General features: G+C 40.3%; 1 protein-coding gene across 2 annotated transcripts in view; it reads right to left on the bottom strand.

Moving 5' to 3' along the window:
- Positions 1–960: 960 nt before the first annotated feature.
- The window catches only part of RYK (receptor like tyrosine kinase), a 49,943-nt gene continuing 23,390 nt past the window's right edge, over positions 961–27,513 (bottom strand). The window contains exons 7-15 of one of the 2 annotated variants that reach the window (XM_072344906.1): positions 26,957–27,057; positions 24,351–24,476; positions 21,290–21,376; positions 11,719–11,788; positions 10,373–10,505; positions 8,560–8,669; positions 6,202–6,361; positions 2,908–3,044; positions 961–2,074 (exon numbers count right to left, since the gene is read on the bottom strand). In XM_072344906.1, the coding sequence (XP_072201007.1) occupies positions 1,963–2,074; positions 2,908–3,044; positions 6,202–6,361; positions 8,560–8,669; positions 10,373–10,505; positions 11,719–11,788; positions 21,290–21,376; positions 24,351–24,476; positions 26,957–27,057 (1,036 nt within the window). In that variant the 3' untranslated portion in view covers positions 961–1,962. Of the gene's footprint in view, positions 2,075–2,907; positions 3,045–6,201; positions 6,362–8,559; positions 8,670–10,372; positions 10,506–11,718; positions 11,789–21,289; positions 21,377–24,350; positions 24,486–26,956; positions 27,058–27,513 lie in introns of both variants that reach the window. The other variant, XM_072344905.1, reaches the window with a different exon arrangement.

Here is a 27,513-nt window from a genome sequence, read left to right as displayed (position 1 = left end):
AATGCATACCTTAGCTTCAACTCTTGCAGGAGAAGCACATTTGGATGGAAGTTGAGGTTGTTTTGGCAACTCTACGTCATACCAAACACTTCTTTGTCTCTACTGATGTCCACACTCACTTGAGAGAAGAAACTGCCTGCTGACGTAGTTTACCATACCCCCAGCTAGCGCTGAGCAAGTGGAGGAGCTCGAAGTGCAGATCATCCATAACCCATCTTAAGACCACAGCAGTTAATTGTCAGTTCAGGTGCCTATCAGAGGTGAATTCATCTTGCAAGATACACATCTTGCATGTGACCACTGCAGTGCAGTCGGTGAAGCACACGCTGTCCTGCGTAATGCAAACCATCTTCACTTTGAGCTGTTTTCTAATCTCAGGTAAACTTTAGATCCCATCATACCAAAGACCTGGATTCAAATAACTGATAGCTTTAACAACAAAGTCATCATAAGCAAGTACTGACACCGTGACACCGGGGTAGTTTTCCTAGGCCAGAAAGGAGAAAGACCACAGAAGTCCACAAAAACAAACCCTTACGGCTGCCCTCCAAGGCAATGATTCCAAAGCCAACCAAATAAAAGCAGGTACAGTTCACTCAGGTAAACACAGCCACTCACAACACGCCCAAACTCGAGCTACACTAGAGCCAGCAGGAAAACTTCCTTCTAGGATAAAGCAAGACTTGGATCAGTAGGACAAATAGCACCAGATAGGAAAGCTCCTGCATTCTGAAGGACGCTTTAGTTCAGCGAGACAAAAGCCTGTGAGAATGAGAACAGTCTGCGATACTAATTAGAAAGAACTAATTGCCTTCAACTAGGTTCAGCAGTGGGATGGTATATAAAGTCTTAGGAAGTGGTTCTGCAGGGAGAAAGGCAACTCACCTTGTCTTCATGCCAACTTTACCCCAGCACCAACCACCAACCTGCATGCTCAAGAGACAGGGCAATGCAAGGGACCAAGCTTTCACATTAGATGTAATAGAAAAACATTCTTTACTCTGCAAGTGTCTTTACAAATATATATTTATATATTTAAGCCCGTTTCAGGCCATAAAAGCCCATAAAAAACAACCAGTACCTTTTCAACAAGAGAAACTGTGATCCAGAAGTCTGAGGTGAAAGACTCCCAACACAAGGGCTGCTTTGGCACTTCTCTGAAGGCCTCTATTTAGCACATAAAACCATCTTAAAAATGACATCAGCCTTTAATCTGCAAAGGAGGGGCACCATTTTTAACCCCTCCCCCCTCCCCCTTTACTACTCTCTGAATGAGGTAAACTGGAATCACTTTTACATCACCCCTTATTGCCTTAAAAAGGGGATATTGCATCCTGAAGACCAGCTTTATCAAAAAACATTCATGAATGGGTTTGAAAAAACAAAACACAACAAAAAGATGCCGCTTGTGGATCCAACCACAATGTGCTGTTGTCTCAAAGTAGAAGTAGTTGATACTAAAAAGCTATTCCAGATACATACAAAGTACAAACACTAGAGCTGGTCGGAAAGATTCAGTTTCAACATCTTTGAAAAGCAGGGAATTTTTCTTTGTAGTGTTGGGTTGTTTTTTTTTGCATTAGTTCTCCCAGCCTCACTTTTCTACCAGTTTCATATACCCTTCAAAAAGAAAATCACGTGTCTGTCGTAAGAGTGCAAAGTTCATCCAAACCTTGTGTTCAAGTTCACTATCACTACACTTTAAAAATCCTGCTGGCAAATAAAAAGGTCTCGATTTAACTTAGCAAAAGTGATATCTAGAAAATATTCAACATCAAGAGGTCTTACAAAAAAACTTCAGACTACTAAAGCATCCTAAGGCACGGTGTTTTGGAAGAAGTGCTTTCTCCCTTTAGTGTTGCTTTATACACATCACGTGTGTGAGTCCGAGTTGATGCATGGAGCTGCAAATGTATGCCATGCCTTCTTCCCAATTGGTGAGCTGAATCTTTTCCTGCAGTTTCAGACATAGGCTCCCAATGCTGCGTGAAATTCAGTTAGACATTGCACCAGCTGCTGAAACTTGGGTCTTTCTTCAGGATCTAGGGCCCAACAGCAGGCCATCACAGCAAATCTGAAAGACAGAGGTAAAACGGAAGACATGAGTACGTAACTCCTGGCAAACAGTCCCAAGCCTGGAAACTAAAAATGCCGTTTGGCACCAGCAAGCCTGCAGATCAGAAAAAGAATTCTGCCTCTTCTGATATGCTACGCTGACTCACTCCTGCAGAAGACAGACACCATGAACGATCAATAAAAGTACTATGACTGGAGGTATTGGTTTGATTTAGGATACAAGTCAGAGGCAATTCAGGAGGAAGCAATACATAATTCATTGGAAATTGATAAAAGATTGTAGAAACATAGCTCAAAGCATTTCTGTGGTAGGTTTACAGGAAGGGGATTTGGAAGAACATGAGAGGCAGGAGGTGGTGCCTGTGTTCTTGCCTTCCTCCATTACATTAAGATCACGATTAAACATTGCAAGTGTTGCTGTTTGAGCTCCACTACACAGAGCATTTCTCTCTCCAGTCTTGCCAAGAGAAGTGAAACTTCCTTTGCCTATAAAACCAGTGGTTTCTCATTGCAGCCCCCAAAAAAACTAAGCAGAAAGCCTCTAGCCTCTTTACCTCCCTCCTCTCATCTTGCTGATTAACACCATCTCATCAGCATGGCAGAATAAGGAAGAGAGCTGGGTGGGGATTAAGTGAAACTCAACAACAAAAAATTTGAATTTGCATTCCTCAAGGCAGGTCACTGTAGAGCTACACAAATACACAAGGGTCAGCATAAAGTCAGATAAACAGGCAAGGAGGAGGAAGACCCGGTTGCTTCATTGGTAAGGTTGGCTTAAGATGCTGGTTCCAACAGGGACATTTTACCCTCTCTCCAAAGATGTGCACTTACAGTTCATCAGGACAGTTGATTGGCTGAGCTATTCTATAGCCATCCTTTAAATATGCAGCCATCTCAAAGGGGTCGATATCGACATATGGAGTCTGTCCCAGAGTCATCAGTTCCCACAGTGTTACTCCAAAGGCCCACTGAAAAGAGAGCATGCAGAACACTTAACAAATCTAAGGAACATTATCAGTATATTTTGAGCACAGGCTCAGAAGTACAACTCCCGAGAAAAACAAAGATTTTGTTTATCTAAGCAAACTTGGCACCCGGATCAGCATTCAACACACCATTCAGCCTCTCCTACTAAGAGGGGCTTATGAGATAATATGATCAATACAAATAACAGTCAAAACAAATAACAGTATAAGTAAAATGGTTTACAACTTGGTATCCAGAGACCAAATAAAAACAGAATGAAGACTCATAGCTGCACACTGAAGATTCATAGCTGAGATTACAAGTGCCAAGACCACCATGATCTACTTTAAAAGAGGCAGAACTGCCTTTTCTCCCAGTCTTCATTTTAATGAAAAGGATGGCTTCAGTCAGGGGATTTCTAAATTGAGGGATGATGCCAGTGGACACTGATAAGAAGCACTGTGCTAGAGAATGGCAAGTGCACAGATCTGGCCTGGCTCTAAACAGCTATCTATTAGCTGTGGAGGAAGGCATGGGAGGATGCCTCTATTGGCAGTTAAGAAAACTGACAAGCAACAAGTAATGCCGCACCGAGAATCAAAAGGCATCCAAGCAAAACTATGTTGAGAATATAGCTACTTCTCAATCTATAAAGGAAGCACACATGAATGACAACAAAAAGTCAGAGTTTCACGTTTACTAGAGAGAGAAGATTAAAATTCAACAGGAATTCTATTTTGTTTGTATATGCTTTGGCTGACTAGTACGACTGCTGGCACAGGAAGAATGCATTAGAAAGGTTTCAAGCCAGGAGAACTCTTTTAAAGAAATGCATCCAAAAAAGCAAGCCCAGAACACACACTAACTACATCTTAACAGACAACACCTAAAATTGTTTCCAACATCACCAATAAAGTCATGTGAAGTTGATATTTAGAGCTGTTCCAAGTGAGAGGACAAAAAACATCCTATTTTTGAATGTACCTGGATACTTCTACACTCAGAAGAAAAAGTCTGATTTCCCATGCTGTAAAATTCACTAGCTGTGTATGTAAAGCACAAAACCACATATCAGAAGCCAATCTGCCTTTATCTCTGTGTGATACAAATGGGAGCTTTGCGTTAAGATACCGCAGAACACATGCTGAATTGCACTAATTCTTCTGAAGCAGTTATAAGACTGAGATGCCTACTTCCTAGCAAGATTGTACTGGCAGTGCTACACAGACTTATTCCCAAGCCCATTCTTCATGGACAGCAAATGCTTTCAGCGTTCCAGATTTTAAGAAGTGAGTAAGAAGAAATCAATGTTTTTACTGATCTCATTTAGTATTATAAAAGCACGCACTTGTGAGCAATTGCCATTTCCTGGTTTGTTTGGTGTAACAAAACTCCATGAGTACAATGAGTTCACAAGTATTTCTGGAGCACAGCTGACTCCTTTTTCTTTTTCTTTTGTTTGTTTGTAAGGCTTGAGGACAGAGAGAGTGACAAAGAGGAAAAACACAACCATAGCTATGCGGAAGTTTCCTAACCTAGCCGGTTTTAAGTAGATCACAGTCTCTGGATGTAGCCACTGTAAGAAGAGCATCCTTACCAAAGGAAACATCCCCTTAGAAGCAGTTCAGACAATTACTACTCAAATCAACACAGTATGACGATCTTCAAGATGCCTTCTGTGAGCAGAACTGTCTATTCTGACGTGCAGAATGCTGAGCAAGTATAGTACAAGACCTCCATGGATGCAGGGGCAAAGTTCAGGTGCTAAGGAAGGGAAGGAAGGAAAGAGGAGGTAGATGCAAGACAAGGCTGCCTGAGAAATATAGTGAGAATGCCTGGGTATGCAGGGATGGAGTCTGGAAAACCAAAGCTCATAAAATGCATCAACACAAGGCCACTGATTCAGGTGGTCTCATTGTTGCTGAAAGGCCACAAGAGCTGTCGAAGATTGCTGATCACTGGACAAAAGGCAACTTCTTCAGGAGTTAAGGCACTGGGAACTACATGCCAGGCTGTTGAACACCTGCATCTGTGATGGGCAGAGCACAATATGCTGGACACCATTGCACAGGAAGCTTAAAGGCGACTGGGAACAGTCATATGCATTTAGCAAGGGTAAACTGCTAGGTCAAGCTGACTGCTACACAGCTAAAAGCAAAGTAAACATAGGGAGTGAGATGCATGTTCACCTTAACTTCAGCAAGGCCTCTGAAACCATCTTCCACAGCATCTTAAAGATAAATAAAGGAGTTGCACTCATTATTGCGGCTGCACTTCTGGACTCATTTTGCTGTGATTAGTACTAGTCCAACTAGCAGCTGATTAGAAGAATCACTGCTCAGGAATCAATACTATCTCATCTCCATTAACAAGCTGTACTCTCAGGATGTTTGTAGACGATATCGAACTGGGCAGAGTAGCTGAGAGGTTGGAGGTCAAGCCTTCTGCAAAAGAACCTCAAGGAACTGGAGAAACTGACTGAATCACAAGGTTCAAGAAAAGCAAATGCAAAATCTGACTTCTGAGATGAAAAAAACACATGCACCAGGACATGCTTGAAGCTGACTACATGGAAAGTAGCTTTGTAGAAGGTAGTCCTAATAAGTAAGTTGAATGTATCAGCAGTGTGTTCTTGAAGCAAAAAGATACCCAAATTCAAAGTTCTGTTAGCACAAGAGTAATCAGTGGGTCAAGGGAAATTATTTTCCCCATCTTTTCCCTACCTGCCAAGTACTTCATTCAACTTGGCGCTTCCCCAGTGCTAGAGAAAACATTGACAACTTCATCTGTTGATCATAATTTCAAAGCCAGCCTTCCAGAGGGGGAAAGCTTTCAAGAAACAGTTCCTTCAGCCTTCAGCAGACTGTCAATTGTAGCAGACATGAGCCAATACAATTCAATTCTCACTGAATTTAATACTCTTTTCTGCTAACACTTTCAAGTAGGACAGGGTGCAACAGAATTTTTCCATGCAAGAAGCATCTGCTTGGCCTTCAAATGACCTATCCTACACAGCAAATGGAAGAAGCAGGAAAACAGCTGCTGTTCTGGATAAGCCAATGCTATCTTTTCTGATTCTCCAACTGCTGAAAGAAGCTTTACAGGGAAAAACTGTCAAAATAAATATACACATCTAATTCACACACCAAACAAACTCACCACATCACTGGCACTGGAAAATTCATTGTTAACCAGGCTTTCAAGAGCCATCCACCGAACTGGTCTGTTCTCATTATCTCCCAGGCAATGGTAGTCCATAGGAAATAGGTCTCGAGATAGCGCATTGTCCGTGATCTTCACCTGAAGTGCATCATCAATGCTAATTTAAAAGAACAGAAGTATTTAAGCAAACTTGGCACTACAGTTCACAGAAAATACTTATGCCCTACCTTAATTTCACTGAGGAATACTGATCACACTCAATACTGCAGAGAGTAAGTGTTCTTCTGGACTCAGACACATTTACTTTGTGGTTATCAAATGTTACTTAAGGAAGTGTTTATTCTATGCCAGCGGGTAAGCACCAGAAGTTTTAGATTAAATAAAATCAAACATTTACAAATGCAGAAATGTACAGCTAAAGCAAACAAACAACTCCCAGAATTATTACTGCTCCTTTGGAGACCCACAATAGAATTAAATTATTTTAGGTATGATACCTCTGTACAGACGATGAACTAAAGACTCTGGTTAAACAAGATCTAGCAGTATCCCGTCAAAGCAACCACTATCATTTGTGGCCTAAAGTCTTGTCCCTAATCAAGTGATTATTTGCTCTAATAAAATATTTATTCCCACAAACGCTGCCTCAGCAAAAGATATGACTGTTGTCAGAAGCTGAACACTGACTAAGCAAGACTCGTTTGTAATCAACAAGAGATGTCTTAATTAGCACAGAGGAGCCTTTAGCAGGTTTTTAATGGAGTAAAGTTGCCTACCTACTTTTCTGCCCCCCAGGGATGTTAAGAGTGTGAATTAAGCTTTAACAAAAGTCAAAGCTCAGTGTGCTCAAACACCTGTCTTCAGAATACAGGCAAGACATTAATTCTGACATCTTGTGACAAAGTATGAATAATATTGCAGTTATTTTTTATATTTAAACTAGTTTTTATCATCCTTCCGCTTTGGTCTGATATTATTTCCATAAAAAAAAAAATAAATATAAATGCTCATTTTGTGTGTTTGCTGCTTCAGTGTCCCAGGTTCCTTCTTATTTATCTTATATTTATGCACTTTCAGGTCTGCTTGTTGGCTTCAAAATTTACAGACTAGGAAATTTCCATATGTAATCACTCCTAAGAGGTGCAGATGAAGTTCAGAGAAATTCCTAGAAGATCTGCCTATAAACAAGTACAAAGGATACCTTTCCAGTGACTGCTGAGCTCTGACTTGTGTAATCTGTACGTCCATTCCAATTGGGCCCAAGACACTTGAGAAGGAAAGTATTTCACCCCTTCACAAACCAGCCAAGAGCACTGCAATCTTGGCTCCCTTCCCGATATTAGCACAGACACACAGACCCAATACACTTCATACCAACTCCTCCCAGCTTTTTCCCACATGGAGGTACTCTCAGGAATAAACCTTGGAAAGAAAGGAGTGGCACATGACCAAAGCCCTTCATGTAATCCTGGCCACTTGCAATCTCTTTTTCTATGTAAAAGAAACTAAAACTAGTCCAAATGTTCTTGCACTACACAACAGGTCAGTAGCTCAGTTCCTGCCTGCATTTGCCATGGAGAAGGAGTGCCAGATGTACTATGAGTTGAATTATATTGACATCATTCAGGATCACACATATGGCAACTAAAACAAAGCTGAACTTTGCCCTATAAGGGCAGGGAGTAAAGTTGTCAGAATGCTCAACTTTGCCCAGGAAGGGCACAAGTAAATTCATTTGCTGCATTGAAATAAGAGGCTGTCGCAAGGCAGCTTCCCTGGAGCACTGCTTGTGATCTTTGCCTTTGGTGGTATTACTTCTTTAATTCATTCACCACAGAGAAAAAGCAACAAGAACAGATAAAAAGAACCTTCAAGAAACTCTATCAAACGGAGCATCCTTACACACTGCAAGAGCCATAAAGGATTTTGCTAAATGGGCTCAGTGTCATCAATTCAAAAGCACAAGGGATGGCTACAGGGTAGGTTCTTCTGCTTCCTCTGTCATGGTGCAAAATCCGTCCATTAGCAAATTGCCAAAGAAGCTGCAAGTTACCATCGAAGCTTAAAGGAAGACACTTAGGTTAGGTGAGCATTTGCAAAAAATAAGGGAAATCAAAATCTAATACAAATCTTTCAGAATAGAATGTTCTGCACTCTTAAAAACCAAGCATTCTGTTCCACCATACACCTAGAAGAAAATTACACTAAAGGAGCCACTTACACAAAACATAAGGGGGGAAAAAAGGTGGTACTGGTTTTGAAGCAGAGATCAGGTTGGTTAAAGGAAATCCATCTTAGCCTCAGTTATTGACATAACACTGTTTGCACAATGACTCTGTCTTGTTTGGTACTTACACACAGTTTCTAGCAGCAAGGTCTTTGTGAATGACCTCCCGTCTGGCCAAATAACTCATTCCACAGGCAATCTGGATAGCCATATGTACAAGATCCTGCTGGGAAATTGCCTGCAAGAGTACAGAACAACAATCAATATAGAACAGGCTAATTTTTCATTTGTAGCCTATCGGCCCTTCCCTCTCTCTTAACCTTTAGTAGCCGGTGATTTTCTAGCAGCTGAAAATACACTACCATCTTCTGAAAACTTATGGAGATTCCTTATTCTAACTTTTTAGCCTTTTTTTCCTAGTTGACATGGCAGGGGCAGGTATTTGCATTTGCACAGTTTTCTCACTGCTACGTAGCTTTCCCTTGGATTGGCAATGAATGCAGGCAAAAAACAGTCGCTTGTACCTGCTCACCACACTCTCACTTCCTGTTGTTTGGAAACCAGTGTCACAGATACATAAAACTCTTGCCTTACATCTATATCCTGGTTTCTCTCTTCCATTTCTACAGTATATCTGAAGCTTCAGTGTGTAGGTAGATACAACAGGTGCAAGACTGGGGAACAAAATAAAGCAAACACTAAGCTAAATTAAGCCGGCATATTATTGTTAACAGCTTTTTAATAAGAACAATGTATTATCTCAGAGAACTCAAAAGTTTGGTTTTGGTACTTCCATTAATGTTCACCTTCAAATAAGTACAACATCAAACATTCCAGTCTTTGGTACAGTAGGAAGCATGGTGATACCACTGAGAGGCAACTCCTATTTGATGTAACACAGATTACAAATGCCATTTCTGAATTCTTCGAAAATGATATTGGTGTGCTGAATAGAGATTTATAACCCAGATCAAGTAGCAAAGCAGACAAATCAATGTTGGAAGATCCTAGAAGCTTATCATAGTTTATTGACTTTGTAAATTAACAGAGGTAGGTAACCCTGAGAGTTTCAAATTTGGCACATGATGGGCAAATGCTGACCTCAGCAAACCAGAATTCATTTTGAATTTAATTTGAAGACAAGTGACAAACCAAGGTGAAGCTGAAGAGAAGGAAAGATGAGGCAATCCCAGCAAGAAGGATGGTTTTAAAATACAGACAAATCCATGGCCGAATATTTGTCAGATTTCCTTCCAGCTTTCTCCTATTTGTTAACACCATTTTTGCTCTAAGGGCATATTTAAAACTTTATGCTCATCTAAGAATTTTATTCCTTTTCACTTCTTGTGAAACACGTGAAGTTCTATGGAAAACACAGTAAAGAGTTATAAAACCTGAAGAGCACCAACAGCAGGAAAACAAACCAATTCTCAGAAACCAATTCCATCATCAAGGTAAATAAATACAGTTTTACTGTAAAGCAAATCTACAGCAGCACGTCATATATTTAACAGAACTGCTTTATGCTTATTACAAAACAACAAACTACCACGCACTAAGAGATCGTCTACTCTGCAAAAGCATTTCATTTAATCTGACTTCTTTCTGTACAACTTTTCCCCGTGTACTATAACTTGAATCCACTATCATATATCATTTCTTCTGCTTTTTTAGATGTACCAATATATACCAGCTGCTATCCTGACTGAGAGTTTAACTTAGCTGTACGGCCTCTCAACAGAGATGATAAAGGCAGCCAAGAATGTTTTCCTTGTATGAATCAAAATTACTACATCCTAAGGACCTGCTTGTCAGTTCTCTCATTGTCACAGGACAGGATGAATAGTGCAGCTACTCCTTTTAAGGTACACATACAGATGACAAACCGGGGCTTCTGAGTAAAAGCTGAATAGGCAGGAAGTGACAGATTTCAGAGCTTACCTGAGGATTGTTGGCCTCTACCAGCTTGCACTGTCGCAAGAATAGTTTAAGGTTCCCCCAGTTCATATACGGCAGCAGCACCATTGGTTTCTCTCCTTCTTCTATACAAACATGAGTGATAGGCAGCAGATTCCTGGAAGGCAGGGACAGAAATCTCTTGTTTTACGAAGTTGTAATTTGACCAAAATACCTAAACACACTAACTGAAAGTAATTCAACATCAAGTGAAAGCATTAGCTTTGTGTTACACATTGCAGCGCACAAAGACTCCAAGTAGCTGAGGAGATACTGAGGAGGATTTAAGAGGGGAAAAAAAAAGCAGAAGGCGTTATTGTGGCGGCAGTGGCAGGAGGTTTAGGGGCGTACCATTAACGCTGAAATAATTCAGTTCTATCAGGGTATTTCCTCTCCTCCTTCCAGATTGCATAACCTCCCCCTGCACTGTTTATAAACTGTTTACCTTCCTGTAGTGTCAACATAAAAAAACCCCACAGAAACTTGAAACAAACTTTATATGGTTTAAAATTCCCATGAAACATTTTTAAGAAACTGCATTTTCTAGTGAAAGCATAGTTGGAAGTTTTTAGTGAGTTCTGTTGTTGTTTGGAACTTGGAAATTCCACATTTCCATAAGTCTGATAGTCAGGCATTACATCCATAAACTCTATATACCCATTTAGCTTCATCTTCAGTAAGAGATGATAACAACTTTTCTGCAGGATGTTTACCAAGGTGGGACATTTGAGGATGTTTACTTGTAAAAGGATAACAGTCAATTTTGAATGATGGGAGAGGGGTTATTTCACCTTGTTTTCATCTTAAAATATGTTTCCCTGAGACGCTGCTACTCCTTTTAATACAATTCTGTCTTTTAGGCAAGGTCTTAACTATAATAATTCCTAGAGAAGCAGCTTCTAAATCCAGTGTAGCATTAACAGTTCTCTTTTAACTACTTTCACTTCCTTCACAAACTACTACTAGCCACGAGACCTGATGGTGAATGAGGGTTTCTTCTGTCCTGCATCCTTGCCAGCATAAAAATTCTTCAAGGCCAATTTCAGCCTACTGAGCCGTGTAGAAAATTACAAATAATACAAGCCAGAATTAGCAAAATCAACCTGCATGTATACTTACTCTCCTCTTTATCATTGATACATCACATTTAGCAGCCAGCCTGTGCAAAAAGAGCAGTGAGAGCCACTACATTTCTGCAGTAACTGAAAACGAAAGGAATACCTAACCACACGTCATGGCTCAGCCTGGCACACCAAACCAATACAGCTTTAAAAACAGGTACTGTCAGCTCACACAGATGCAGTTTGACTTCCGGACACAGCTTGGCTTACCTGTGATGAAGTCCTCTGAGTTTGCAACTTTCAGTCAGCATCATTGTCACCTGCACCTCTGAGGCTTGATCTAATGAAAGACAAAAAATAAGAACCACAGATGTAGCTTTGGAAACAAACCAATCTATTATCTGAAATGTGGTCCAGATTTATAAGTCAGCTAAGGTCATTTGTGCACTAACACATTTTGTTTACTTACTTCTTTTTTTTAAAGTGGAGTTTAAAAACCCACATAAGCAAGCCAAGTTCTAGGGCATATTTCTGCTTAAACAAATGGGGTGAAGCTGAAAAGGAAAAAAACACTCCAGGTGCTGACAGAATGTACTCTTGCTGCTTCCTGACAGCTTTTGGGCACGCATCAAATGCCTGCACTGGCAGCATAAGCAAAATCCTGCACCCAGGGCCTACACTGCTGAAAGGGGGGGAACACAACAGGCACTTCACAAAAGCACACGAGACACCAATTTGCTACTGAATCACAACATGGGCTTCTGCAGTTTACTTCCATCCACACGGATGGAGACCATTTATTCCTAGAGTCATTCACTCAGTGCTCTCTCTACTTGAAACACTTGACTCTTGGTAACCTTAGAAATGTTTGCAGTTCTCTTCTAGACCTTTCAAAAGAACAACAACAACAACAAAAAATCACTGCTGCCAGTTGGAACCCAAACATCTCTCATAACTCCAACAACCAGAACATCAACTAGACAGCAGCACTGACTGCATCCCCCTTCCCACAAACATCCTGGGGTCTACTTTTCTTTTCTGCTGGCAAGGAGCAGCAGGGAAACCTAAAGCAATGCAAATCAGGGCTCTCACAAACCCACCCCCCCTATATCTGGGTGCACTCTTCTGTCCCTCCTTCATGTTAGAACTAGCATTTGTGTGCCCAGGCAGCAAGCTGGCACAGGAGAAAGCCCAGTGAAAGCCAGTCAGCTCTCTGCCACATTAGGATGAATTTACATATCTCAGATGAGTCAAACCAACATTTTACAGTCCTGAAGTCCTGAGAAAGAGAATAGAGAGGAAGAGAGGGAAGAAGGAACTCATCTACCCTTTTTGGTCTTACCTCCTTCCTCACAACCAGCTCTAACACCTCACTGGACCCTTTCCTAATTGAACTGTAACCCTGCAAAGAACAATGCGACTCTTGTCTGAATGAGGACAAATGGTGCATGCAGGCAGCATAGATGAGCACAAGGTAGAAAAAGAAAGCACAAGGTCTAAGGAGAGTGTGGCCTCCCTGTCAAGAGGATGGCAACCTACTAGATGGACTCTAACTGCAATAAAAAAAAACCAACTTTCCAGATCTGTTGGAAGTGCAGCTTTGGGCACAACACAGCCCTCCTGATGAACCTAGGAAGGGCTCATCAGAAGAGAAATTGTGCAACATGTAAGCTGCAAAATATCAACTGGATTGGGATACTTTGCCTAAGCCAGGGAAAGAAAGGGTATCTTGAGGCAAGACTACGACAAAGCCTTTTCATTGTCTTAGCTCGGGAGGAAATAAAAAGAAGGCATGCCTTCCTAGAAGCACTCCTTCAGTATCTCTGGTCTGAAACCCCTCAACGGTGTGACAAAGAGAAGGCCCTACCTACTGCACAGCAACAGGACTCAACTGAAATTGGTGTTTTATGTGTGACGAATTTCATATGAAGAAGACAGACTTCTGTCCAAGGTTTGTAAACAACTGAGAAAAAAAGCAAGATGCACATTACAATGAGGTTATATAGGCTTGAATGGCTGAACCATCCAGGCATTATAATGGACAAGAAGAACTAAAAATAAAGGCGCATTACAAGAATCTGGAGGAACTGGCAGCAGGCTACTTGGATAAAGCTTTCATTTTAAATGCATGAACCACTCACTTAAAAAGAACATAGCCTCTTCAACTGAGTGTATAATGAAGGGTTGAAAGTGATTAATAGGTGTGAGTTTAGGTTGATGAACATGCTCATATGTTCTATGGCTCAGTGCTTGCTTAACTGGTTTACTTTTAATTGCAAGATCTACCATGTAATAATTTCAAGAGCTAAATCGGAGATTACTTAAAACTGGCTTGGAAAAAAATCTACAGAACAAGTTAATCTGGTTCAGACAACACACCTATTCACCTCTTCACGCTAATGCTGTTACAGGCAATGCTGTCCTATTGATGCCTTTCCCTTTCTATCACCAGGGTGTTATTCAGCAGGTCACTACTAGGCTTCATTGGTGTTTTTCAGCTCAGAGAAACTACGCTAGGGCTGCTGAGCACCCAAAAGATGACTGACTCCAGTTCAAGTACATATGGAAATCTAAATCTTATCTCGTGGAACAGTCCCAGAATCAGCATTGTGTTTTCTTATCAATACTATTTCCTTGTTTTCTGTATGGAAAAAAACTTCCACAACACCAACCAAACCAACACACAAAGAACAAACAATAGCAGTAGAACACGAATCCTTCACTAACTTAGATCCATGCCAATATAGAAGAACCACACAGTTTTATTATTGTGGCTTCATTAGATATAATTCAAAACAGAACATAAATCATCACTTTGAACAGTTCTTTCAGTGGTTCAGTCAAAAGGGGTCAAAAATAGAAAAAAATCAAAGTAATGCTATTCCAACAGTCCGTATAGCAATGAAAATCAGTTTTATGGCCATTTTCTTGGGTTACACAACACAAAGTGCATTTAAACTCTTATTAGATTACACCACTTCAGAACATCCAGCAGACAGGTCTACATAGATTACAAAGGTGAACGCGCTAATAAAACATTTAGCTGTAGAGGTACTGATTGCCTGGGGAGTTTGACCACCCCAGACTGAAAAGCCACACAAGCAATTCAGACAATCAGAGCAATTCTGGCTCTGATATGGGAAACATGCAGTGCCAGGGCAGCATCGATGACAGCCCTGACCTAACGATTCCAGCTAAGTGAGGTGCAAATTTGCTAAGGCAAATTCCACAGATCTCCTTTTCCTGCCTAGGCCAAACTCTACTGAAAGCATCCCTCAAATACATACGCATTACATGTAAGCAGGCATATTTTAGTACTTTACTGTTTGCGTAGCCACACAAAACAAGACCTGTGGAACAATCTCATCAAATGCACAAGAACGCCCTCAGGCTTTTGCGGCTTGTTTTCTTCCTGCATGGGATCTGCAAGGTGACTTGACCTGAACACAGCCACACACAGAACCAAACAGGAGGAGAGCTGGAGAAAAGGAAGGGAAACTTCCCTTGCTGCACTTCAAAGCCTTAGAAAAGCTAAACTATCCTTTGGGATGTTACTGCTACTTGGGATTAGAAATACCTCAGTACTCAGCAGTTCATGCAGCTGCAACCTGCCTAGTTGAATTGCTGCTGCTCAACCCTGACAAATCATCATCTATTCTCCTCCAAGCTGTTACACACCAATAGCTGAGTAATTGAAGAGCAAAACTGTGAGAAGACATGAATTAGAGCACAGATTTAAGAGCCAGGAGCAATGCAGAACTTGAGTTAAGACCAAGAGGGCTCAATTTTTGGAAGGTGCTTAACAGCAAGACTGCAAACTTCAAGACAGATGTAGGAAGATGCTTTTACCCTCCCTGTTACACGACAATGATTCTGACAGTCTACCTTGGGGCACAGAGCAAGAACAGGCTTGGATTTCTGGAAGCTTTGATACGGCTGCAAGTTTATCTCATTATATTATGTTATTTGTAGATAGCCAGGCACAATGGGGCTCTTAGCATTACCACTGCTATCTATGAGGCTAATCTCTGGCAAGTGTTACTTGGATCTGCTGAGGCCCTTCCTGGTTCAAGGCCAGAGAGCAACCATTACCCACTTACAGAAGTTCATCTACTGTGTTTTAAATCCTCATTTACCAGCACTCTTAAGTCATGTGAACCACCGTGACACTCACAAAAACACCTGACGTGTTCAAGAGGAGCTCTGAGATGACACAAAATTGCACTAACTTGCTCATTACGAGACCAGGCACTCTATCAATTGCTGAGCATCATACCCTACATTCACTGGGTGGTAGTACATCAGGAAAGAGTCGTTCCACACCTCAAATTACCTACCAGAGATGAAAAAGCAGCAATTACTTGAATACTGCAGTGGTTATCTGATTAGCTGGATGACTTACAAGAACAACATTATAGGTCAGATCTTCCAGAATCACAAATTAGCAAACGCTGTATTATGACTTCAGGCTTTAAATCGTAGCTTGGTCATTAAAATAGATTACTTTAAAGAGCAAGAAAATAAAGCAGAATCTTAAAGGCAACACAGCCAAAGGTTTCAAAATTCAAGCAAGTTATTCCAGAGCCTCTCTACAGCCTGCTATGGGCAGTTTCTGTCAGCACTGCTATAAGTCGTATCCGCACAAATCACTGCAGCCAGGAAATCCAGGCTTCTGATGAACACGTCTCTTGACAACAATATCAAAACAGACATTTTAAGCCACATAAAAAAGCAGACAAGCATGATTTGGGGATGATGGTTTTTTTTTCCTATTAACAAGAGAGGAACTTAGAGTTGCAGCAAACAGCAACAAATTGATGGCTCTTTGCTCAGTGATCTACTGCAAATAAATGTGAAAGTAAAAATAAACATGAAATAGAACAGGAGAAGTAAGAGAACTGATTTATGTTTCAGTGTCTAATGAGTTCAGTTACTGCTGAGGGCAGCAGGTAACAAAACTGAAATACAAGTAATGGTTTTAACTGAATATAAAAAGGAGGGCAGACGCTGGAATGTGAGTTTTTCTCCCCTGTAGAAGCATAAAATAGCAGATATTTAAATTATGAAATCGAAGTAGAACTTCAGGCATCTCCTACTACTCTTTTTTAAGTGTAGATCTTCGTAGATAAGGTTTCTCAGCATACTTTCTAATGAACTGAGCCTAAATTGACACTGTGCATTTTTATATAAAATTACAGGAATTTGCTATTTTTCTTTAAATTCAAGCATCCTTCCTTTATGAAAAAAAAAGAAAACCCAGAATACAAGCAGAATTTTTCTTAACCTTTTTGTTATAATATTTTCTTCTGAAGATATAGGATCCTGCACTCTGATTTTAGGAGGTCAAATACCTGTTATTTTAAGAAGGTGTTTGTGTGTGTGTGTGTGTGTTTAACGTGTTTATGGCATGACCTTGCAAATTTTAACAGTGAACTGTTTATAAATGTAAAGAAAATGCAGTTTAAAAATGGCACCTTGGGAACCACTGTGTGTGCTCAAGGTTGTGGTACACAGTATGCGTAACGGAAATAAGAAATCCTTCAATTTATTAATGCAAAGCTTATTAAACATACATCTCATCCAACTCTACCTTTTGTTGTCCCACTTTGCACGGTCTACGTTCTCAGAAACTTTCTCAAATTTCCTAAGGGTAATGAAGAAGCCCCTAAGATCACCAACTTGTACACAGGTCACAGACAGGCCAAAACGGACATCAAGTGAATAAGAGCAGAAAAAGATCTGTAAGCTATGGACAGTTCAGTCAGCATGACTTCAACATACAGTTTAACATCCACTGGGTTTCCTCATGCCTGCAACACAGCACAGGCTTGCACTGACGTTCTGTTTTAATTCATACTAGAGAAGCCTTGCATAGTACAAATGCTCTGAAGGCAGCTGTGGTCCTGAGATGTAGCAGGTGAATTCACTAAGCTCCTCCAAAGCTTCCACTATGACCTATGCTGAGTATGTGGGGTGTTCTTTGAGCAGCCCCTTTGAGCTAGATTGACAAGAAATAAAAACAAAAGCCAACTAACTAACAGTGTAATGCTATCATTAGCCAGTGCTGCTGAGAAGAGTCCTTTAGCAACCTCTGATGACGTGAACTAAACTAAAAGTTTTGTTAAAGTTAGTGAAAAGAGGAGTCCTAAGAGTTAATCTTCACCTACACCATGTCTTTGTTTCCAGGGCTTTTCATGGGTGGATTGTTTTCAAAAATTCCACTCTTGTACAGAAGAAAAATGTCAAGTGGTTAGAAAATGAAATGGAAGTAGGCAGGTTATCTTCAACAGCAAGATCGGTTGTTTTTATTAAAAATGTACCTTGGCCAGAATATGAGTCAGGGTTCTGTATAGCTCAAATTCACCTCATGTATTCCTGGAATAATACAATTCCATTTGTTCTCCAAAGATTTTTCTCCTTTGCAGGAAAAGCGCCATTAAACAATGTATTCCTTAAGTCAAAAATGCGTAACAGTGTTCCTTCTTTTCTGAGGAACAAAACTCTAAAGAGTCTATTTCATATCACTGTAAAAGCACAAGAGATCTGACAATTACAGGCAAGAAACGTAATTCCAGCACTGATAAACAGCCCACCCAAGACACTTCCTAAAGTTTAGAGTGGTTGGAAAACATCCATCAGAAAAGAAACTGAAGCATTACTACTACGTAAAACAATTCTATTGCAAGGCAAGAAACAGAGTGAGAAGTCAGATAGATGGTAGTTATGTCTCTCACGTTCCTCACAAAGAACCCATTCAAGTCATGTTGATCCATGGATTCTGACACCCCAAAAATAGTACAGACATATATCCTTGTTCTTACTGATAATGACGTACATCCTTTATCTTCATTAAAGTCAATTATAGAAAGAAAAAAGAAAGGGAAGCAAATTATCCCAAAATAAGTCTGAATGTGAAAAAAGCTGAAGCTTTCATAATGACGACTAGGAAATTAAAACACACAGTGAAACTCCAAACTGTAAGTAGAAAACTGCATGACCTACGTGAAGGATCTAGAGAAGGCATATAAAAAAAGACACCTTTTTCCCTGGGCGGTGCAGCCTTCATACTCCCAAAGTTATTAAAGCTTCCAGAAAGTCGCTTCTAATTTTGCCAACCGATACCTCTCTTTTTTTTGCTGTTGTTCCTCTTAAGCTTTTTTCTTTTTGGCACAGAGCATTCTGCATAAGGAAGGATTCATGTACCCAGACATGCTCTCAAAAGATAGATGATATACCATCAGGAAAAGAAAAATAAAAAAGGACATAAATTACTGTATTTCATGAACATGCAGGTAGAAGGTCTGTCACTATCTTGGGCATGTTACAACTTTACTTTGGAACATACTACAGTTAGATGAGAGAAAAAACATTTTCTAAGGGATCTTGAATGAACTTCTAGCACTCAAGGATTAACTTTACCTTCACTCTGTATCCTTACAACAGCTATAACAAAAGAAGTGTTTCCAAATTGCAGTCCTACCACCTTACAAGCCATGTACGCAATAAGAAATCACTGAATTGGTCCAAGAGCACTTTGGTGGCTTCATTAATTGCTTGGACAAAAGTCCCAAGATGATAAAGAGTTCAGTCTCAGTAACAAATTCTCTGATGTCTCTCAAAAGGAACTAGAAGCAACAGTCTTGACAGCAATTTAATGATCCCCTTAGTACAACAGAGGTCTTTTAAAAGCCAACACATGAGCTGCCCGTGGCTCAAAGAGGCCTTCCAGACACCAGAGTACTGTTTGTAAGACATTCTTGGACATATTTGGAGGATAATCACTTACTCACTACAGTTTTCTCACTTTGCATTGTAAGTTGCTATGTTTAATATGGCTTCTATTGGTAACACCCAGTCACAAAACCACTTGTGTGCCAGTACACTGGTATACTGGGGCTGACAGGATATATATCCAGTGACACAGTTGACAGCTACACCAACTAAGAACGTCTCTAGCCAAAGCTTAAATACAGTAAAGGTTTTCCTGTATATTAGACAGTCTAATTGTTTCTAATGCTCCTGTACAGGCATTAGATGTATCAGTAAGGCAATTTTTAAGCCTTTTCTTGCTGACAGCATCAACTAATTCAGTATATAAATGAGAAGACAAAGCTCTATTCATCTTAGAAATTGTTTCTCATGGAGAATATTGTAAGAATATTGTAGACAGCAGCCTAGCCCCATTAATAAAATCTTTTCTACTTTATTACTGGAAGCTTGTTCTTAGAGAAAATAAATGAGAGAAATTCTAGTTTGGAAACAAACGTACTGATTCTTTTTGACCTGTCCAGGTACTGTCCTTCCAAAGGGTTTCTTCTATTAGCAATTCCAGATTTAAAGCTGCAGCAACTACTCTAACAATAGGCTGGTCAATGCAATGCCTTAAGCTCTGATCCTGATAAGAAAGAGATCTTTTCTCCCAGGAAGGCTATTGGATCATTTACTCTTTCTACCCCGTATAACACCTGTTGAAAAAGTTTCAGTTCCCACTTCTCAGAAAGTCTGAACCCCTTCATTAATTGTTGTTTATTTTTTTGCAACTGAGATTATCATTGGACTCTACCAACATCAGAGCACACTGTGGGGGAAAAAAAAAATAACATACAGTGTATGCTTTTCTGGGGTAACTTAACTAGAAAGACTTTTTTCCCTTATTTTCCATGACCTTTTTTTTTTTGCCTCCAGCAACAGAAATACTTGTGCTAGTGCAGAAGTTCTTACACTCATTTTCTCTTCTGCAGTTTGACCCTACTCTGTGTTTGTGCCAAAATAGGAGAGCGTGTGTGGCCACAGGACAAAGTAGATCAAGGAAAATTCAGGTTAAGAGCATTTTCACGCTCTATTTTTTTCCAAGCAGATCAAATTCCTAACTTAGTACATGACCCAGCTGCACATGCAGCCATCATAGCCAAGGCAAAGAGGAAAATGCTTAATATTGGCTCTACAAATACACTCCTGTAAGGAGAAGAGGGGATGTTTATTAGTTATTCTCCTAGCAACGTTCTTGCTGCCCAAGCCCGTATTACTTCACAGACAATTATCAACAGAATCTATTATCTACGCAGAGAATGAGTTTATACTTATTAAAGCTAAGAAATTCTCTAGTAACAACAATTATACAAATGCCATTGCTCTGTAAAGACTATCGTGCAATATGGAACTGCAGCTAGCAAATCTTTCAGCACAAAGCAAAACATCAGGAGAAAGAAGGACATGGACTGCATCAAAGACAGACTGTATCTAAGCTATTTCAAGGGAAAAATGTTTCTTTAAGAGCAGACTGGAAAGCTCATGCTCAGAAAAGCAGTGCTGGGAAGCAGCTCAACTAAGACATGTTTTTGCAGATGTTGTCTTATTTCTATGCTATCAAGTAAGCATACAGATGTCAAAGTGCCTGAGATCACAACAGTTTTAGATGTTACAGGATTACTCCTGTGTCTGTTGATTCTGCATCAGTGCAGAGAACCAAACAACGCAGCAAAAGGGATCACAAGTTAAGGTAACTGGTGAATGAAGCAGCAACTTTTAGAGCTTTGTAGAACACAAGAGGAACACCAGGCTCACATAACACGGGATAAAACTTTTGCCAGCTACATGAAATAAAATGAAACCCCAAACTGTCTGGTAGGGAAAAACAGAAGAGCTGAAAATAGGAAAACTCCACCAGATACTGGAAAGAAGCAGAATTTTCTTTAACTGAGGATGCTTGATTTTTAAGTAGTTCTCTTTAGTATGTTTCAAAAGGCTTTTGCTTAATTGCCTTTAAAGACAGATTTGATACACTCAGCATGCAACACAGACCAAACAACTGGACAAAATGGAGCTCTTCAGGTAAACGTACCTTTAACAGTTTTCACAAAAACTTGTTTTTCTTTACTGGGATCTTTTTCCTCTATTAGAATTCCGTGGAAAATGCGCCCAAATGTGCCTACAAAGAGAACATAAGATCAGTAAGCATGATGTGCTTAAAACACACTGACAAAGCTAACAGAATTAAATGCCCATTAAAACCCCACTACCTTAAAATGTATCTGCCACAGCAGAAAGTTACAAGTAATGGAAGGTAAAGCTTAAGCCTTGAATGCCCCGGTGAATCAACAAGAGTACTGACAACACATAACCACCCCTCCATCAACAGGAGTTGGATTCAGAGCGATACATAGCAAGGACCGAAAGCTTACATGGTAGTTTGTGAATACAGTTATCACATTATCAAAATGTGATACTCTTTCTTCAAAGGTTATTTTGGTTTCACTTTGTTTTCTGGCTTTCTTTTTCAACCCCAGTCTTCAAAATTTTTCCACTAACATATTTTAACAAAATTATTCCAAGAAAAAGAACTATACTGAACAGCTGTACATATCCCAGCATAAAGTTCATCTCTTATCTGATTCCTCGGTACTTAGCAGGATGAGTGCAATACTTTTTTTTATCACCTACCATGAGATTGCATGTAAACTCCGTGAGATAGCTATGATCCCATTTGCAGTCATCAGATGGATCTGAACATTACAGCCACGGGCAAGAGAGGATAAACAAGAACAGCCTTCAACACCTTTATCAATGACCTCCTGGATAATGGGACTGAACGCACTCTCAGCAAGTTTGCTGATGACACCAAGATGAGTGATGCAGATGATACAACAGAAGGATGGGATGCCATCCAAAGGGATCTGGATGGGCTTGAACATTTGGACCACAGGAACGTAATGAGGTTGAACAAGGCCAAACAAGGTGCTGCAATTCGTTTGGAGCAACCTCAGACACAGGAAAAAGGCAATACAGCACCCATTTTTAAGAAGGGTAGAAAGGATGACTCAGGGAACTAAAGACCCCTTAGTCTCACCTCTGTGTCAGAGAAGGTCATGAAACAGACACTCCTGGAAGCTTTGCTAAGACATATACAAGAGAAGGAGATGATACAGAACAACCAGCATGGCCTCAACAGGGATAGATCTTACCTGACCAACCTTGTCACTTTTTATGATTGCATAACTGTATCTGTGGACACGTAAAGATCCACTGACATCATCTATCTGGACTTCTATAACACCTTTGACACAGTCCCCATAACATCCTTCTCTCTGAACTGGAAAGATATGGATTGATGGATAGACTGTTTGATGTACAAGAGACTGGTTACAAGATCATGCCCAGAGAGTGGTGGACAATGGCTCAGTGTTTGGATGGAGATCAGGGACAAGTGGTGTCCCTTAGGAGTCAACACTGGGAGTGGTGCTCTTTAACATCTCCATCAGTGTCATCAACAGTGGGATCGAGAGCATCCTTAGCAGTATGTGGATGATGCCAAGCAGCATGATGTGGTCAGTGTGCCTGAGGGATGGGACACCATTCAGAGAGACCCAGACAGGCTGAGCAGTGGGCCCAGGTGAACCTCATTAGTTTCAGTAAATCCAAGCACAAGATCTGCATCTGCATCGTAGCAATTTCTGCAACCAGTACAAGGTGGGAGATGTAAGAATGGAGCACAGGCCTTCTGAAAAGTACATGGGGTTAAAGAAAAAAAAAAAAAAGGGGGGGGGGGGGAAAGGAGGTTTAATATGGACATAAGGAGAATTTTTTATTTTTTTATAAGGGTGATGAGGCACTGAAACAAGTTGCCTAAAGAGGTAGTGGATGTCCCAGCCTTGAAGACATTCAGGGTCAAGCTGAATGGGGCTCTGAGCAAGCTGATATAGCTGAAGGTGTCCCTGTTCATTGCAGGGGAGCTGAGCTAGATGACCTCTAAAGGAAGGATGCAGACCATAGGAACAGATCCAGAGGAAGGCCATGAGGATGATCAGAAAGCTGAATGCACCACTCCCATGAAGAAAGGTTGAGAGAGCTAGGGGCATTCAGCTTGGAGAAGAGAATGCTCTGTGAAGATCTCATTGCAGCCACATCCCTCAACCTGTTCAAGGCCTGGTTGGTGGGGGCCCTAGGCAACACAATGTGGTGGGCAGCACCCCTGCCCATGGCAAGGGTTTGGAACTGTAGGGCTCCTTCCAATCAAAACCATTCTGCAATTCTATGATCCAAAACACATCTTCCACGTGTAAGAAGATTTCTGCATAGCCACTGGACTGAAGAACAAAGCTATCAGCTTAAAGATTAAACCCATACATTAAATCAGAATGTTTGGCAACCTCTCGTTGTTTTTCAGATGGGTATGTAAAACATTTAGCAGTTCTGCCTCTAAAGGATAACCACCTTAAATCTCTAGCTTTGGGAATTTGGTTTCTTATTCTGGCTATGGGGATGCAGACTTAAAGTTATAGTACTAATCATTAGTGAGGAAAATCTAGATGTAAGTCTATGTTCTAAATTCAATATCAAGTAAAAACAATTATTATGTTGTAAGTGAACACTTCTGAAATGAAAATTAAGCGACAAAAGAAACTGTAGTCTGACTTTTTCATAGCAGAACTGTCAATTCTGCATCTGTAAAGATTTCCATGTTAGCTATTAAATGGAGACTGGCTGAGTTTAGATGACAGAGGCACTTTCCCCCCCTCTTAAGTGAAGTTCGCCTGCAATAACTTTGCAGTTGAATTACTTAACCACTTACAGCCTCAGCTGATTACCTCACTCCTTAGCCATCTCACCCTTTCATTTATTTTTCTTTTTAAACGACCAGATTATTAACACAGACAATTATTTACTTTGCATAATTAGTCGCTCCCATGTTCTAATACATTTTAGAAGCCGCTTCCCCACACCTCCCCCGCACCCTAAATGCAAACATCATCCATCATTCTTTACTTCCACAAAAGTTATAAAGATCACCAACATCACGCATGATTAATTTCAGAAAAATCTTGCAAAAAGAATACTACATACATATATATATGTATATATAACACCATATTGTAACCAATAAGCATCCCAAGCGCTGTAAATACCTTCTTGGAGCACATCTTTTAGAGTTATCCTCTCCCTGGAGATGGCTATATCCTTCACTTTAGCTTTTGCTTCCATTAGAGTGACACTTTTAAGATCATTCTTCTCTATCCGTAACGTAGGATAACCTGAGGAGCCAGCAGAGCCAAACAAACCAATATAAATACCCTTATAATAAGACCACAAGTATATTGCTTCACCTCAGCACCACCTACAGGTACAAAGACATGCAAGCAGTGTGTACTTAGGAAGATTATGTATAGTATATTAAACAACAACAAAAAAATGCACAAGAGAAGCCAAACCTAGTAATCACACACACATATATATAATGTTCTACAACTGAGACTCATTATTAACACCAACTAAATGAAGCTCCTTCTCACATAGTGAAGCGGATTAACATGACACTGCGCTTCCCTCTCAACAGGGAAATAAAGACTGAGGTTAGAAACTGCTGCAGACTTGCTGGAATCAGGAAAACGCCTTACCCGGTACTGCATCAGGAGCACAACCAGAATCATCAGTGCCCTCTTCTGGGCATGAGACACATCTAGCTAGATACACCAACATACCCAAAAAGGCCTGAGTGTTTTTGTAGCAAGACCTTGAATTACTAGAGAAAGTTTGAGAGTCACTTATATGATAAATATTAAGGGTCACTGAAAACAAGGTTAATACGATTGCGATAGGCCTAATAGTGTTCTTTCCTCTTTATTTTCTGCATCCAAACTTTTTTCTTCTTATGCTCAGTTGCACTGTTCCCCATGTTACTGGTGGTATGCAGCCCTCGTCCCCAAAAAAGGCATTGTGGAACAATACAGACTGAGCACAGCAAGTTAAATGAGTGCCATTGAAGTACAGCTGCTTCCATGCTCATCTCAGTAAACAGCTTGATTGCCACTAAGGACAGGGACACCTGAATGACAAGTCTTTGGCAAGAGGCTCTTTAACAAATATCCAGGGATCACACTAACTAGATGACACTGCTTAGAGAGCCAAGCTAAAAAGGCTGGCAGCACATCAACACCACACTGTGCTTTGGGATAAGAAGTGGTACGCAAAAAGGCTAGTGGGTGAAAAGGTGGGACAGTAACCAGGAAAACCAGCTTAAAAATTATTTGCACGCTATGGCCTCTTCCAAACTCTGGGGAAAATAAGTTTTTAATAGATGTATTTGTCTTAATGCTTCTACCATATAAAGTTTCCAGGCAGATGTTTCCAAAACAGATGAACTCAGATGAGAAAAATCTCTTTTGTTTCAGGAGATATTAATTCAATTTAGAAGAAAGCCAAGACTTTCCCAAAGCTGCAGGAGTTCCACTCTTGGTAAACACCTGCTCCCACACCTGGGGAGGAAACTGGGACGGACACTGAGGCTGAACGGTAGTTACAATACTCATGCAGTGCTCCACTGTTGACTGGGATGGTTACCATCAGTGCTGAGTGCAGCCAGGAGAAAACAGAAGAGATTTTTGGGTCTTACAGCTTGTTTAAAAGAAAAAGTCATTAATCATTATTTAGCTAGTTCTAGAGGACAAATATTGCACTGTATAAAGGATAGACACTGATATTTCTACTTATTAGATTGCTGAAAAAGTCTCTTCGGGTTATTAATACAAAAAAACTTTTGTGTTACAGAATAAAGAATCATTGGCAGCAGATGACAAAAGGAGACGCTTGAAAAGCTTGGCAATTCCTACTCTATTCAGAAAAACAACTAATTGAGATTAACAAAGAGAGTGTTCATTCCCCTGCCAGGCTCCCCCTATTATTCCCTCACTTTTTAACATACACTCTTACCTTACTTTAGATCTTTTGGAGCAGGCTTTAGCAGTACTTTGAGCCAATTCTGTCTGGGCTAAGTCCTGCTTTCTTTCAACATCCAGCCACATAGATCCATACCCCACCTTAAGCACCAAAACTAGTGGTGTTCATTTCACTAGTCTGCGCACCAATTCAGAGATCCAAGCCAACCAAATAACAAACCACTACAGAAGAAAATCAGTGTTTGGCTGGCTCCGCTCCCTATCTGGTTAGCAGTCTAGCTGCCTAAGTGCCAGCACAAGGGAAAAGGCAAATGCTCACAGTCAGTCCAGCCTTCAATGAGACTGAATTGCCAGGGAATCACGTTATTGTCTTCAAACCCTGAACGTAGGAAAGGTCCCTTTAATAGCATTACACTGTACAAGATATCCTGCCACTAAAGCTGATGAACAGTAATTGCAGGAGTAAATACGCTCTGCAGATAACAAATACCTTCAAGAATTACAGAATTAACACAGAATGTAGCTTAGTAACAGTTCCCAGACTGATCTATTAGAAAGCACATAAAGCACTGTCACTTCACCCTTTCACTCTTGTTACAGTATCACACTCCTGAGATGACTCCAGCATTCCAGACCATATGTAGATCTCAATCTTGAATATGAATGACAAGGGTGGATAAAACCATACATCATGTAACTCTGAAGAGAAAGTTACAGAGCCAGGAGACTATTCCTGCTTTTCTGTCTTCCTTAATAAAGAAGAAGTGAGACCCATATACTCCAGCAATGTCCAAGGCAGTCTGTGGATTAGATTGGTCTGTAATTAGATTAACACTTACTGGTTACTGGTGTTGCATTGTTGGGTGTATCAGCTCTCAAGTACTGTGTCGTCTGTGTGGAAGGCTGGGATAAACCTTGCGAGCTACTGCTGTCACTAATGCTGTTTTAAAAACAAAATTGGACATAAACATGATTGTGTGCTACTGCATTCAATTCAAAATTCATCTATTAAAGTTAAATACAGAAGATTTTCCAGATTGAACTTTGAGTAACTAAAAAACCTCAGCACTTCTGTCCTTTGACAGCGAATGACTTTTTCCTTATTTTCGTGCAGACAGTCTATTTTTTTGGTTTGCTTTCCCCATCTTTGAAAAATCAGAGATACAAAATTGACAAAACACTTATTGCAAAAGACATCCTCCCATGCCAGAAACAGCAAAACCATTATATTCCAAAGAAGCGTGTCTTTACTTCTTGGTGTCAACATCTCACCCTACACCAATTATACACCAATTTATCCACCTCTCTTTTGCAGAACAAAACGTTAAGCTGCCTTGCCATTTTTCACTGATCGTCCTTCTCTTCCCACAAGCCCTATGATGTATTTTCTTAGCAA

This window comes from Excalfactoria chinensis, chromosome 9, assembly GCF_039878825.1.
Source record: "Excalfactoria chinensis isolate bCotChi1 chromosome 9, bCotChi1.hap2, whole genome shotgun sequence".
Taxonomy (NCBI): domain Eukaryota; kingdom Metazoa; phylum Chordata; class Aves; order Galliformes; family Phasianidae; genus Excalfactoria; species Excalfactoria chinensis.
Note: the sequence above shows the minus strand (reverse complement) of the source record. Positions and strands in the feature narration are given on the sequence as shown.